This window comes from Narcine bancroftii, chromosome 3, assembly GCF_036971445.1.
Source record: "Narcine bancroftii isolate sNarBan1 chromosome 3, sNarBan1.hap1, whole genome shotgun sequence".
Lineage (NCBI taxonomy): Eukaryota > Metazoa > Chordata > Chondrichthyes > Torpediniformes > Narcinidae > Narcine > Narcine bancroftii.
Genome location: NC_091471.1, coordinates 349,789,395 through 349,802,396, shown reverse-complemented (window position 1 = coordinate 349,802,396; position 13,002 = coordinate 349,789,395). Strand labels below are relative to the sequence as shown.

At 43.0% G+C, this 13,002-nt stretch overlaps 1 protein-coding gene across 12 annotated transcripts in view; it reads right to left on the bottom strand.

Moving 5' to 3' along the window:
* Window positions 1-13,002, bottom strand: part of gcgra (glucagon receptor a) — a 113,952-nt gene that overhangs the window by 65,489 nt on the left and 35,461 nt on the right. For 9 of the 12 annotated variants that reach the window (XM_069929701.1, XM_069929706.1, XM_069929707.1 and 6 more), the window contains exons 2-5: window positions 7,972-8,129; window positions 6,035-6,131; window positions 3,033-3,140; window positions 1,931-2,052 (exon numbers count right to left, since the gene is read on the bottom strand). In XM_069929701.1, coding sequence (XP_069785802.1) covers window positions 1,931-2,052; window positions 3,033-3,140; window positions 6,035-6,131; window positions 7,972-8,025 — 381 coding nt within the window. In that variant the 5' untranslated portion in view covers window positions 8,026-8,129. Of the gene's footprint in view, window positions 1-1,930; window positions 2,053-3,032; window positions 3,141-6,034; window positions 6,132-7,971; window positions 8,130-8,531; window positions 8,624-13,002 lie in introns of all 12 variants that reach the window. The other 3 variants (XM_069929699.1, XM_069929698.1, XM_069929702.1) reach the window with 2 other exon arrangements.

Below are 13,002 nucleotides of genomic sequence, written 5' to 3'. Positions count from 1 at the left end.
TACAGGGCTATGCACAACTGGGACCAAAGCACTATTTCCTTTTCGTGGGCAACACTGGCGAGGCCAGTATTCATTGCACTCCCCTTGAGATGAAGATGGTGAACTCAGGGAAAGATTTACCAATGTGCCTGTGGGGAGAGAGTTCCAGGGATTACACCAAACCGTGATGAAGGACCAGCATAGTCAAGGAGAGAAAGGAAAGGTATACCTTGCCTCATTTAACAGGGATGAAACTACTTGTGGAGTGCCCTCAGTAGCACCATGGGGTAAGACTGCAAATGAAGACTGGTAATGAAAGTCTGGCAAAAAAACGCATTGGAAGTAAAACTTGAAAGTCTACAGACACTGTGGCTGAAGTAAAAACAACAACGCTGGAGAAACTCGCCAGGTCAAATAGCATGCTTTATATAGCAAAGATACACAACCAACGTTTTGGGCTTGAGCCCTTTATTAAGGTACGAGTAAAATGTAGGCAGATGCCTGAATAAAACGGTCCATTTTATTTGGATGCCTGATGACATTTTTCTCAAACTTTGATGAAGGGCTCAAGCCCGAACCATTGGTTGTGTATCTTTACTATATATAAAGTATGCTATTTGACCTGCCGAGTTTCTCCAGCGTTGTGATTTTACATCGAATCATTGGAAATCAACATTGGAAAATATAACAAATCAAAGGAAACTATGGAAGTAGGGATGACAGTTTACATAGGAATATAAAAAAAAGCAGGAATAGGTCATTTGGCCCATCAAATCTGTTCCTCTCTTCAATAAGATCGTGGCTGATCTGCCATGTCAAATTCTGGAAACTGCATTAAAGAGTGTAACAGTTCACAATGTGTGAGACAGCACCATTCCTTTAAAGCACAAAGACACAAAGTGGGGGATCACAGGAAAAGTTAAAGAGAGTATTAAATCGAAGGACAAGGCTCTAAAACAACAAACCCCAGAATTGGGACATTTTAGAATTCAACCAAGAGAAGGAAAGGGAAACAGAATACATGTTGGGTGAACGGGCGAGAAACAAAATCCAGATTGAAACAGTACCCATATGTAAGAAGAATTAACTGACAGAAACACGGCAAGGTTGGCGTAGCAGTTAGCACAATGCATTTATAGCGCTGTCTGTAAGGAGTTTGTACATTCTCCCATGTCTGCGTGGGTTTTCCCCAGGGGCTACGGTTTCCTCCCACCATTCGAAACGTACTGGGGGTGTAGGTTAATTGGGTGTCAATTGGGTGTCAGATGACTTGTGGGCTGAAATGGCCTGTTACCATGCTGTATGTCTAAATTTCTTAAAATGGGAACATTTATAATGGACAATAAGGAAATAGCAGAGGAATTAAATGATATTCTCTGTCCTGTCTTCACAAAAGACTCAATAAAAAGTCCCAGTAGTACTGGAGATGCAAGGGACCAGACAAACAATTCAGTGAATTAGTACTGGCAAATAAATATTACGGAGAAGATAATGGAGTGGGATGGGATAGGAGGAGGCTGGCAGGATTAGTGGTTCCAGTTATAACAGGAAATTGAGAAGGCTTCACCAAACTTTCTCTTGTTCTCCTTCTCTGCTTCCACTGGAACCACTAATCCTGTTTCTCCGTAGAAGCTTCACGGTATTGCTGGCATGTTGTATCCTTTCTCAGAATGATGCCATACAGGAGGGTGCTATTCAGTTCATTGTGCCTGTGGTGCTCTGTGGAAGATTCAATCCAATTTAGCTGACTTGGGCTGCTCTTTCTCTATTGGGCAAAATGTGAATGATGGGATTCCATTTCCACCCAATGTCCATTGAGCTGGAAATATTGGGCTGGACACATGGCCACTCAGTTCATCCAAATGGGTTTACAACACTACCCAAGGCCAATTTCTAACCATGGGGATGAGGCCACAATTCCTACCCCAGCTGGCCAGCTTCGGGAACATACCTGAGCTCGGTCATCCTTGGGGTCGATTTTGCATTGGCTGCTGTCCCTCCATGGCTGTTTCACAGAGTCCATCACCCACTGGCCATCCGGCCCACACTTCCTGAACACAAAGCCCCCTTGCACTACAAGAGAGAGACATGGAGAATTGGTCAGCGAGTGGGATGATCAAGGGTATGGGGAATGCTCAAAGACTGAAACATGAAAATCTACAGACAACGAGATTGTAGTAAAAACTCACATTCCTGTGGTCACTGCAAGTCCAGCTGAATTCCTTCAGCATTTCTGTGTTTTTTACCCAATGCTCAAAGACTGATCTGCCCACAGAAACCAGTCTTTTGGAATTAAGAAACAGGAAGAGACTGTTCCAGACAGCCTATTATTCACTATTCATCCCCATTCTCCCCCATAGTCTCACCTTCTTCTTGAAGGTACACCAGGTAAATATTTATTTGCCATTTGAGGCTATTGAGTGACTTGGTTTCCATCTCCTCTGCAGGGAGTATCAGATCATCTGAGTAAAAAACTCTTCCTCTCATCCCTATTGTGCCTTTCACTCCCCTAGTCCTCGAACCATCCATTTCACTTTACCCTAAATATAGCTGTCACTAACCTGATGCATCCTGTCAAACATCCTCTCAAACAAGGAGAACTACTGGGCTGATCCAGTCTAACCTTAGTAAAAACACAATGTTGGAGAATCTCAGCTAGTCAAACAGTGTAGCAAAGAAGTTTCGGGCTTGAGCCCTTCAAGGTATGAACAAAATGTCGGCAGGTGCCTGAACAAAATGGTCAGACACCTGACTACATTTTGCTCATACCTTGATGAAGGGCTCAAGCCTGAAAAGTTGGTTTTGTATCTTTATCTTTGCTACATAAAGGACACTGTTTGACCTGCTGAGTTTCTCCCACATTGTGTTTTTACTTCAGCCACAGAATCTGCAGACCTTCGTGTTTTACTCCAGTCTAACCTCGTTGTGGAAATCTCATATTATAGGCTTAAAACAGTTCATTGTGTCTCCTAGATTTAGTCACAGCCTCTGGTTTACTTGAGATCCATTCAAGGGTTGACTGTGAAAGTTCACTGAAGGTCTAAGGCATTTACCTGCACTGTACCAGGGCAAGTACCACGGGCAGGAGACATTCACAGTGGTATTTGGGAGGCCGTCAGGCCAACAGGCATACTTATCAAAGGTCCGGTTGCACACCACACCTAGGGAGAGAGAGCAAATGATTAGGGGTGAACTAAAGAAGCTCAGTGGAGTTAAAGGAACTAATGTTTGGTGGGCGACTCCCTTCCTGAGGCATCAGAAGGTTGTGGTTAAGCAAGGCAAGTCTGCAGATGCTGGTGTTGAGTTCAACACACAAACGTGCTGGAAAAACCTAGCAGGTCACACTGCATCTGTCAGGAGCAAAGGGTAATCAATATTTCAGGCCTGAGTCTTTTGACTTCCTGAGTTTTTCTGGCACACTTCTGTGTTGTTTGTGGATACAAGACCTGTTCAAAAGTCATTTGACACTCAATTGTGAGTGAAATGTTAACCAGAGGTCCTCCATCACTGGGGGATATGGAAGTTCCACTGCATGAAAAACATTGATATATGTCACCCCACCCCCCCCCCGCCCTCCCCCCATATCAATACATCCCACAACATCACAATTACAGGTTACCTCATCACTATCTCCTGACTGTGGGAGCTTGTTGGGCACAAATTAACTGCTGTGTGCCCGAAGACAGAGTAGCCATCTTGTGAAAAACACACAGCTTGTTATTCCACTCTGTGATCCTGGTGAACTGGTTGCTGTTAGATTTGAACTCCCTGGGATACAGGTGCAGTAATTTAGCCACTGCACCAATCACAAATAAAACAGCACAGTTGGCCCTCGATGTTGTATCAACCCATGTAAACCTATCCTCGATCTAACCCTTTCTTCTCTCACACCTATAACCTTCCATTGCTAGCAATTAACTAATGGCCTGTCATGGATGCTCAACATCTCCTCACTTGTTAGGAAGGCTCAACATCAACTGCACTTCCTGAGAAGATAGAAGTGAGCAAGTCATCATTATGTTAATCTTTTAAAGGAACTCTATCAAGAGAGTCTTGACCGGCTGCATCACAGTGTTGTACATCTGATGCAGGGAAATGGATCAGAGGTCAATCCACAGGACCATAAGAGTGGCAGAGAGGATCACAGGTATCTCCCTCCCCCCCCCCCCCCACAATCAATGTGATCTACTGGAATTGTTGTCTGCAGAAGGTGCGCAAAATCATTGAGGACCCCTTCCATCCTGCACACAGCATCTGTCAGCTGCTCCTGTCGGGGAAGAGATACAGGAGTATCAGAGCCAGCGCCACCAGGCTGAAGAACAGCTTCTTCCCACGGGCAGTGAGACTGCTGAACGACCAAAGGAACTGCTCATACTAACCACCCGAGACTCTCATATACATGAACTAATATTTATTTTGTGTAGATGAAATACTCATCCTGCATATGCATTGATTGTCTGTATGTGTGTTATGTCTAGTTGCGAGTCTGCATTTTGCACCGAGGACCGTTTTGTCATGCTTAACGTGCAATCAGACAATAAACTTGACAATTCTCTGTACATGGGAAAGTATTGGAGAGGGGGCTATAGCTTGAATGAACCAATGAACCAATAGAAATTTCATCTCAGAGGGCAATAAACCTCTGGAGCTGGGAGCATAGATCAATAGAAATATTTAAAGGTTGATAGACTTTTGAAACACTGAGGAATGGAGGACTGTGAGGAACTGGCATCGAAGAGATAGAGGTCAGCACAGACCAGCCATAATCAAGTTGAAAAGAGGGGAGTGACTGAATATCCTTCTGCTCCTATTTTTGTGTGTTCTTGGGCTGTGTGTGTGTTGCTGTAACTAACAGGAAGTTGGGGATTCCTGACCGAGCCATGGGAACCAGGAAATCACAGACCATAAGAAAAAGGAACAGACGTTGGTTATTCAGCCTGTCGAGTCTGTTCTACTATTCCATCATAAGCTGGTTCATTCTCCCACTCAGCTCCATTCCTCTGCCTTCGCCCCATAACCCTAACTATTCAGACACCTGACAATCTCTGTCATAATGACATCCCAAGAATTGACGCAGTGATCCCTACGTCGAGCCCAGTTTATCGAACCTCAGCTCCCTGCATTGCCCCAATGTAGACAGGGTCACCTAAAGCTCACGCAGCGACTCCTCTCTTTTCAATGGCTGTGAGGTAGAGGTAAGTTTCACATAATTCACACCTTTCTGAATTAACTGATTTTAAGTTATATGGAGTTGTAATTTATTTTAGTTTTGTTTTAATTTATTAATTTTAAAAAATAAGTAATGTGGCTACTTTATAATAGATTTTGAGATTCAGCCACAAATATTGAAGTCATTTGACAGTCTGCAGGATACTGGCTTAACCCATGGGACTCTCATTTTTAACCTTTCATAATACATACTCTGTACTAGGTCCATGGGTATTCTACTGAGCGAACACCAGCACAAACCAACTGGTGGTTGGGTATAAAATCAGTCCTGGAAATCTGGGACATAGAGTATATGCGCTTGTTGATAGTCCCTGAAAACTGGGACATGGAGTCCAAAGGATTACAGCTGCTTAGCGTGATTTAGATCAGGAAGAGCCTGCTAGTGTTGGAGCTCCTCACAAGGACCTGATGTGTTGGAAAGTGTCGACAAGAAATTCTGGGCCATTATCTTTGCACTTGGCAAGAATGGAGGATAACAATCCCAAATGCAAGAGTTGTGATGGAATGGGACACAGAGAGCCACACAGGTTATCAGGCATGAGGGGTTTACTCATGGAAACCAAATAGGAAGACTCAGCCTCCTCCAAGAGAAGGCCTGCCCCTTTAAGTTGCTGAAAGCAACAGTAACCAGTTCCTCTGCATCCACCCAGCCCCAGCTTTGTGCAGTGTCTGAGCATCTCACTTGGATGTCTCAGAAACTTCATCACCACTAGTGACCTCACTTGACAAGAGGTGGAGTGCTGTTCCCGGGGATGGAGAGGAGGGCACCAAACCAGGCCAGCTACCACAAAAAGCTAAGCCTGCTAAGTAGCACCGGAGATCCTACCTTTTGACTGGGAGTCCCTGGACATGTTTCTAAAGCAGGCATCTGAATATCTTTGCCACTTTTCCAAGGTGTTCTCCAGGACTACAGCTGAGGCCCTCTGAAAGAAAGAAGACAGAACAAAGCATTAAAAGACATTTTGACAGGTACATGGATCAGAAAAGGTTGTCAGGATATAGGCCAATGCAACTGGGACCAGATGGGCAACTTGGTTAGAATGAAGGATGATTCCATGTTGTACACTCCATGAAAATTCATCTTGTGTGGAATGTGCATTAGGGATCGGGGATCAATCCTGCCTCACAGTAACACCAGATCCTGGATATACATGGAGACCCCAAAGACCTTTGTATCCCTTTGGGTCATTTTCAGCTGGTGTAGCACTGTGGAACCACTGGCAGTTCAGGGCAGGACCTGCCAGTCTCCAATGCAATCCCAACCTCCTGCAAGGTGCTGAGGGATTCCCTGGCTCCGAATGTTTCAGTCATGAGAGGGGTAATCTGGGTTGGGTTTCCCTTGGAATGGAAGCAGATTCAGGGAGGCCTATGGATGGTGTACAAATTATGAAGGACATGGAAAGGAGAGATAGTAGGAATAGCAGAAATGTCTAAGACTAAAGGGCAAGGGTTTGAGGAGAGAAGTGAGAAATTGAAAGAGAATTTGAGGAAGAATTTTCCATCCAGAGATCAGAATCAGGAACGCACTGGCTGAGAAGGTGGCAGAGGTAGAGAATTGTCAGGACAAGGAGGGGGAACTGTCATGGCACTGGAGGCTATAGACCAAGCACTGGTAAATGGGATTAGTGTAGATGAACAGTGGGCCAAAGGGGCCTGTTTCTGTGCTCTATGATTTCATGGCTTTATCCACAGATCCATAAAATGGCGGCGCTGCTGTCACAGCTGGTGTGCACATGCAGAGAGCGGAGACTCCCACAGGGTCCAACCACCCAGTCTGACTGCCGTCAGCTCTTTACAGGCTTGAAAGCGGCCTGTTAAAGGAGCCTATGATAGTTTTATTTAAAAATCCCACGACCACTGGGTCTGCGCCCAAGACGGCCGTGCCTATGATCAGCAGCAGGCCACCAGGGGTTGCAGACTCCAGGGAAGCAGAGGACTGGTGCAGGGAATCAAAATACAGGGAGAATACCCTCCCCCATCTGAGGAGAAGAGAGGAGATGCGTCAGTGACTACGGCGGACCAGTGAGGGATTCTGTGGCTGAAGAACACACAGGTGTTGGTGACTCAAGGCAAGGAACCCATGCAAGCTGCAGGCATCTGTGGTCGAGGGATTCACGCCAGGCTTTGTACTACTGGACACTGGCTAGAGACTGGCTGAAGGAGGTTACCAGGTATCAGAACCAGGACGTGAGAAGGTGCCAAGGGCTCTGAAGGTTTCCTGACCGTGTCAGGTTAGGATCTGGAGCTCGGACTGCTGATGGTTTAGACTGGACACTGTGTGGCTATGGAGGCTGCAGGAGCACTGGAGGCAAATCCACAGACACTCGGTGTCTCTCAGGGGACTTTGCTTCTCTTTCCCTGACTGTAAGGTGTTTCAGGCAATTTCTACCAATGGTGAATCTGTTTCGCTTACAGCAGATGAAAGTAAATTCTGTGTAATATTACACTTCTTTATTACATGACAATAAAGGAATCCTGAAGATATAGAAGGTGGTTTGTGAGAGCGGCGATCCTTAAGGAGTTTATGCGACTTCAGCTCCTATTTAAGAGACTCCTCAGCTGGGAGTCCTGGTGGGGAAGTACCCATTTCTGCCACCTCAGGTGTTAGTTCAAGACCCACAATGTGCAGAGTGGCATGTCCCATTGTGATCACACTGTCAGGGATCAGAAGGAGACAAACAGCCACTGGTCACCCATTCACTGCCCAAGCCCCAGTTAACAAGCAGTTCACACAAGATGGAGGAGCAGACTCATCCTCCTTACCTGAAAGTTCATGGACAGTGCTACAAGGAGAATGAGGAATCGAGCCTGTGACATGCCTGTGCAGTGCCGCCAAAAACCATGGGTGCGTCGGGGAGCTCCGGGGAACGTCAGTGCTCAGGCAGAATGGCCAAGAGTGCGAGGGTGATTTGAGCAAGCTCCTGCAATAAAGACAATCAACAGGGATAAGCCCAGGCTGTGGCTGACATCAGGGGGCAACACAGGTTCACACAATTCTGCCATCAGCAAAGGCCTGACTCACTGCAGCGATCATCCGGGTCCCTTCGATAGAAATCAGGTGCCTTTAGAAGGATAGGCATATTTGGAGAAACAGAACCGGGAGGGGGTGGGGATGGGGGGCACGGGAGTGATGGGACCAGGTGGGAGGGAGGGTGGAGAGACAGGAAGCAGGGGAGGGGGGGAGGTGGTGGTGGAAAAGAGGACCGGGTAGCAGGTGGGGGGGGGGGGGGAAGGGAAATGGATGGACCTGGTGCAGTGGTGGGGTGGGGGGTGGGAGGGACAGGACTTGACTGGGGGAAGGGGGAGGGACAGGACTGTTGTACCTTGCGAATGTTGTTGCATCTTTAGTAGATTCAAGATGAATGCCTTCGCATGAGATCTGCAAGTGTGTGTGTTCTGTTTTTAGTTAATAAATCTAGTTGTTTTAAAAGGAAATTAAGTTTTTTATTGTAATAAAAGAAACATCACAACAGGTAACCAACATTTCAGGCCTGTGCCCTTCATCAAGGTATGAATATTAATATACTTCCTGTCTCCTCCATTCTTTTTTAAAATTTTTTTATTTTTCACACCATAAACCACATTGACCAAGATACATACATTTTCCTTTTCAAATATATACAGTGTCATTTTCTCCCCCCTCCCTCCCTCCTCCCATCCCACCCTCCCTACCTCCCCCCCCATTCAAAATCTAAGATACATTAAACCAGTCAAACAATGTTGTCATTCAATAAAAATAAACAAGAAATTCCACTGAGTCAATTCTTTTCATTTCCTTCTCCTTTCGTTATTTTAGGTGATAGATGTCCCTGGTAGGTTTTCTCTATTGTGTTTCATGTATGGCTCCCATATTTGTTCAAATATTTCAATATTATTTCTTAAATTATATGTTATTTTTTCTAATGGAATACATTTATTCATTTCTATATACCAGTGTTGTATTCTCAAATTATCTTCTAATTTCCAGGTTGACATAATACATTTTTTTGCTACAGCTAGAGCTATCTTAACAAATCTTTTTTGTGCACCATCCAAATCAAGTCCAAATTCTTTGTTTTTTATGATACTTAGGAGGAAGATCTCTGGGTTTTTTGGTATATTGTTTTCTGTAATTTTATTTAATATCTGGTTTAGATCTTCCCAAAATTTTTCTACTTTCTCACATGTCCAGATTGCATGAATTGTTGTTCCCATTTCTTTTTTACAATGAAAACATCTGTCAGATACTGTTGGGTCCCATTTATTTAACTTTTGAGGTGTAATGTATAGCCTGTGTATCCAGTTATATTGTATCATACGTAACCTCGTGTTTATTGTATTTCTCATAGTTCCAGAGCATAACTTCTCCCATGTTTCCTTCTTTATCTTTATATTTAAATCTTGTTCCCATTTTTGTTTAGTTTTACCATTTGTTTCCTCATTCTCCTTTTCTTGCAGTTTAATATACATATTTGTTATAAATTTTTTGATTATCATTGTATCTGTAATCACATATTCAAAATTACTTCCCTCTGGTAACCTCAGACTGCTTCCTAATTTGTCCTTCAAGTAGGATCTCAGTTGGTAATATGCCAACACTGTATCTTGAGTTATATTATATTTATCCTTCATTTGTTCAAAGAATAATAAACAATTTTCTATTCTTTTGATCCCTTTTTTCTCCCATTCTCTAAAGGAAAGGTTATCTATTGTAAAAGGGATTAACTGATTTTGCGTCAGTATTAGATTTGGTCATTGGTAATTTGTTTTATTCCTTTCTACATGAATCTTCTTCCAAATATTGAGCAGATGATGTAATACTGGAGAACTCCTACGTTGTACCAATTTTTCATCCCATTTATATAATATATGTTCAGGTATCTTCTCCCCTATTTTATCTAGGTCTAATCTAGTCCAGTCTGGCTTTTCCCTTGTTTTATAAAAATCTGATAGGTATCTTAATTGTGCTGCTCTATAATAATTTTTAAAGTTTGGCAGTTGTAAGCCTCCTTGTTTATACCATTCTGTTAATTTATCTAGTGCTATCCTCAGTTTCCCCCCTTTCCATAAAAATTTCCTTATTATTTTCTTTAACTCCTTGAAGAATTTCTCTGTCAAGTGTATTGGCAATGCCTGAAATAGGTATTGTATCCTTGGGAAAATGTTCATCTTAATACAGTTTATCCTTCCTATTAGTGTTAGTGGTAAATCTTTCCAATGCTCTAAATCGTCCTGTAATTTTTTTCATTAGTGGATAATAATTGAGTTTATATAGATGGCCGAGGTTTTTATTTATTTGTATACCTAGGTATCTTATTGCTTGCATTTGCCATCTGAATGGTGATTCCTTCTTAAATTTTGAGAAATCCACATTATTCATTGGCATTGCCTCACTTTTATTTGCGTTAATCTTATAACCCGACACTTCTCCATATTCCTTCAATTTCTTATATAATTCTTTTATTGATAATTCTGGTTCTGTTAAGTATACTATAACATCATCTGCAAATAAACTGATTTTATATTCCTTGTCTTTTATTTTTATCTCTTTTATTTTATTTTCTGTTCTTATCAATTCTGCTAGTGGTTCTATAGCTAACGCGAACAATAAGGGTGATAGTGAGCATCCCTGCCTTGTTGATCTGCTTAAATTAAATTGCTTTGATATATATCCATTTACTGTCACTTTCGCCAATGGCCCCTTATATAATGCTTTAATCCAATTAATATACTTCTCTGGTAAACTGAATTTTTGCAATACTTTGAATAAATAATTCCATTCTATGCTGTCAAAGGCCTTCTCTGCATCTAAAGCAACTGCTACTGTTGGCGCTTTACTCCCTTCTACTGCATGAATTAAGTTAATAAATTTACAAATATTGTCTGTTGTCCGTCTTTTTTTTAATAAATCCAGTTTGGTCTAGATTTACCATTTTAGGTACATAATCTGCTAATCTGTTTGCTAATAGTTTAGCTATTATCTTATAATCTGTGTTAAGTAATGATATTGGTCTATATGACGCTGGTGCGAGTGGATCTTTCCCTTGCTTTGGTATTACTGTAATTATTGCTGTTTTACATGAATCTGGTACCGCACGGATGGCAGTCTCTTCAATCTGAGGCGCCTGCAAGCTCACACCAAGACACAAGAGAAACTTGTCCGTGAACTACTCTTTGCAGACGATGCCGCTTTAGTTGCCCATTCAGAGCCAGCTCTTCAGCGCTTGACGTCCTGCTTTGCGGAAACTGCCAAAATGTTTGGCCTGGAAGTCAGCCTGAAGAAAACTGAGGTCCTCCATCAGCCAGCTCCCCATCATGACTACCAGCCCCCCCACATCTCCATCGGGCACACAAAACTCAAAACGGTCAACCAGTTTACCTATCTCGGCTGCACCATTTCATCAGATGCAAGGATCGACAATGAGATAGACAACAGACTTGCCAAGGCAAATAGCGCCTTTGGAAGACTACACAAAAGAGTCTGGAAAAACAACCAACTGAAAAACCTCACAAAGATAAGCGTATACAGAGCCGTTGTCATACCCACACTCCTGTTCGGCTCCGAATCATGGGTCCTCTACCGGCATCACCTACGGCTCCTAGAACGCTTCCACCAACGTTGTCTCCGCTCCATCCTCAACATCCATTGGAGCGCTTTCATCCCTAACGTCCAAGTACTCGAGATGGCAGAGGTCGACAGCATCGAGTCCACGCTGCTGAAGATCCAGCTGCGCTGGGTGGGTCACGTCTCCAGGATGGAGGACCATCGCCTTCCCAAGATCGTGTTATATGGCGAGCTCTCCACTGGCCACCGTGACAGAGGTGCACCAAAGAAAAGGTACAAGGACTGCCTAAAGAAATCTCTTGGTGCCTGCCACATTGACCACCGCCAGTGGGCTGATATCGCCTCAAACCGTGCATCTTGGCGCCTCACAGTTTGGCGGGCAGCAACCTCCTTTGAAGTAGACCGCAGAGCCCACCTCACTGACAAAAGGCAAAGGAGGAAAAACCCAACACCCAATCCCAACCAACCAATTTTCCCCTGCAGCCGCTGCAACCGTGTATGCCTGTCCCGCATCGGACTTGTCAGCCACAAACGAGCCTGCAGCTGACGTGGACTTTTACCCCCTCCATAAATCTTCGTCCGCGAAGCCAAGCCAAAGAAGAAAGAAAGAAACCTGAATCTGGTAAGATTTGTGTTTTGTCAATCTGGTTGATTATTTCCAGGAGGGGAGGAATTAATAAATCCTTATATGTTTTATAGAATTCTATTGGGAATCCATCCTCTCCTGGTGTTTTATTATTTGGTTGTTTTTTTATTATCTCTTGTATTTCTACCATTTCAAATGGTTCTGTTAATTTATTTTGTTCCTCTATTTGTAATTTTGGTAGTTCAATTTTAGTTAAAAATTGATCTATTTTGTCTTCTTTCCCTTCATTTTCAGTTTGGTATAATTGTTCGTAGAATTCGCTAAAGTTTTCATTAATCTCCGTTGGATTATATGTGATTTGTTTGTCTTTTTTCCTTGATGCCAATACCATTTTCTTAGCTTGTTCTGTCTTAAGCTGCCATGCTAGAATTTTGTGCGTTTTTTCCCCTAGTTCATAATATTTCTGTTTTGTCTTCATTATGTTCTTCTCCACCTTATTTGTTTGTAGTGTTTCATATTTTATTTTTTTATCTGCCAATTCTCTTCTTTTAGTTGTGTCTTCCTTCATTGCTAATTCTTTTTCTATATTTGCTATTTCCCTTTCCAACTGCTCTGTTTCCTGATTATAGTCTTTCTTCATCTTGGTTACATAACTTAACTTATT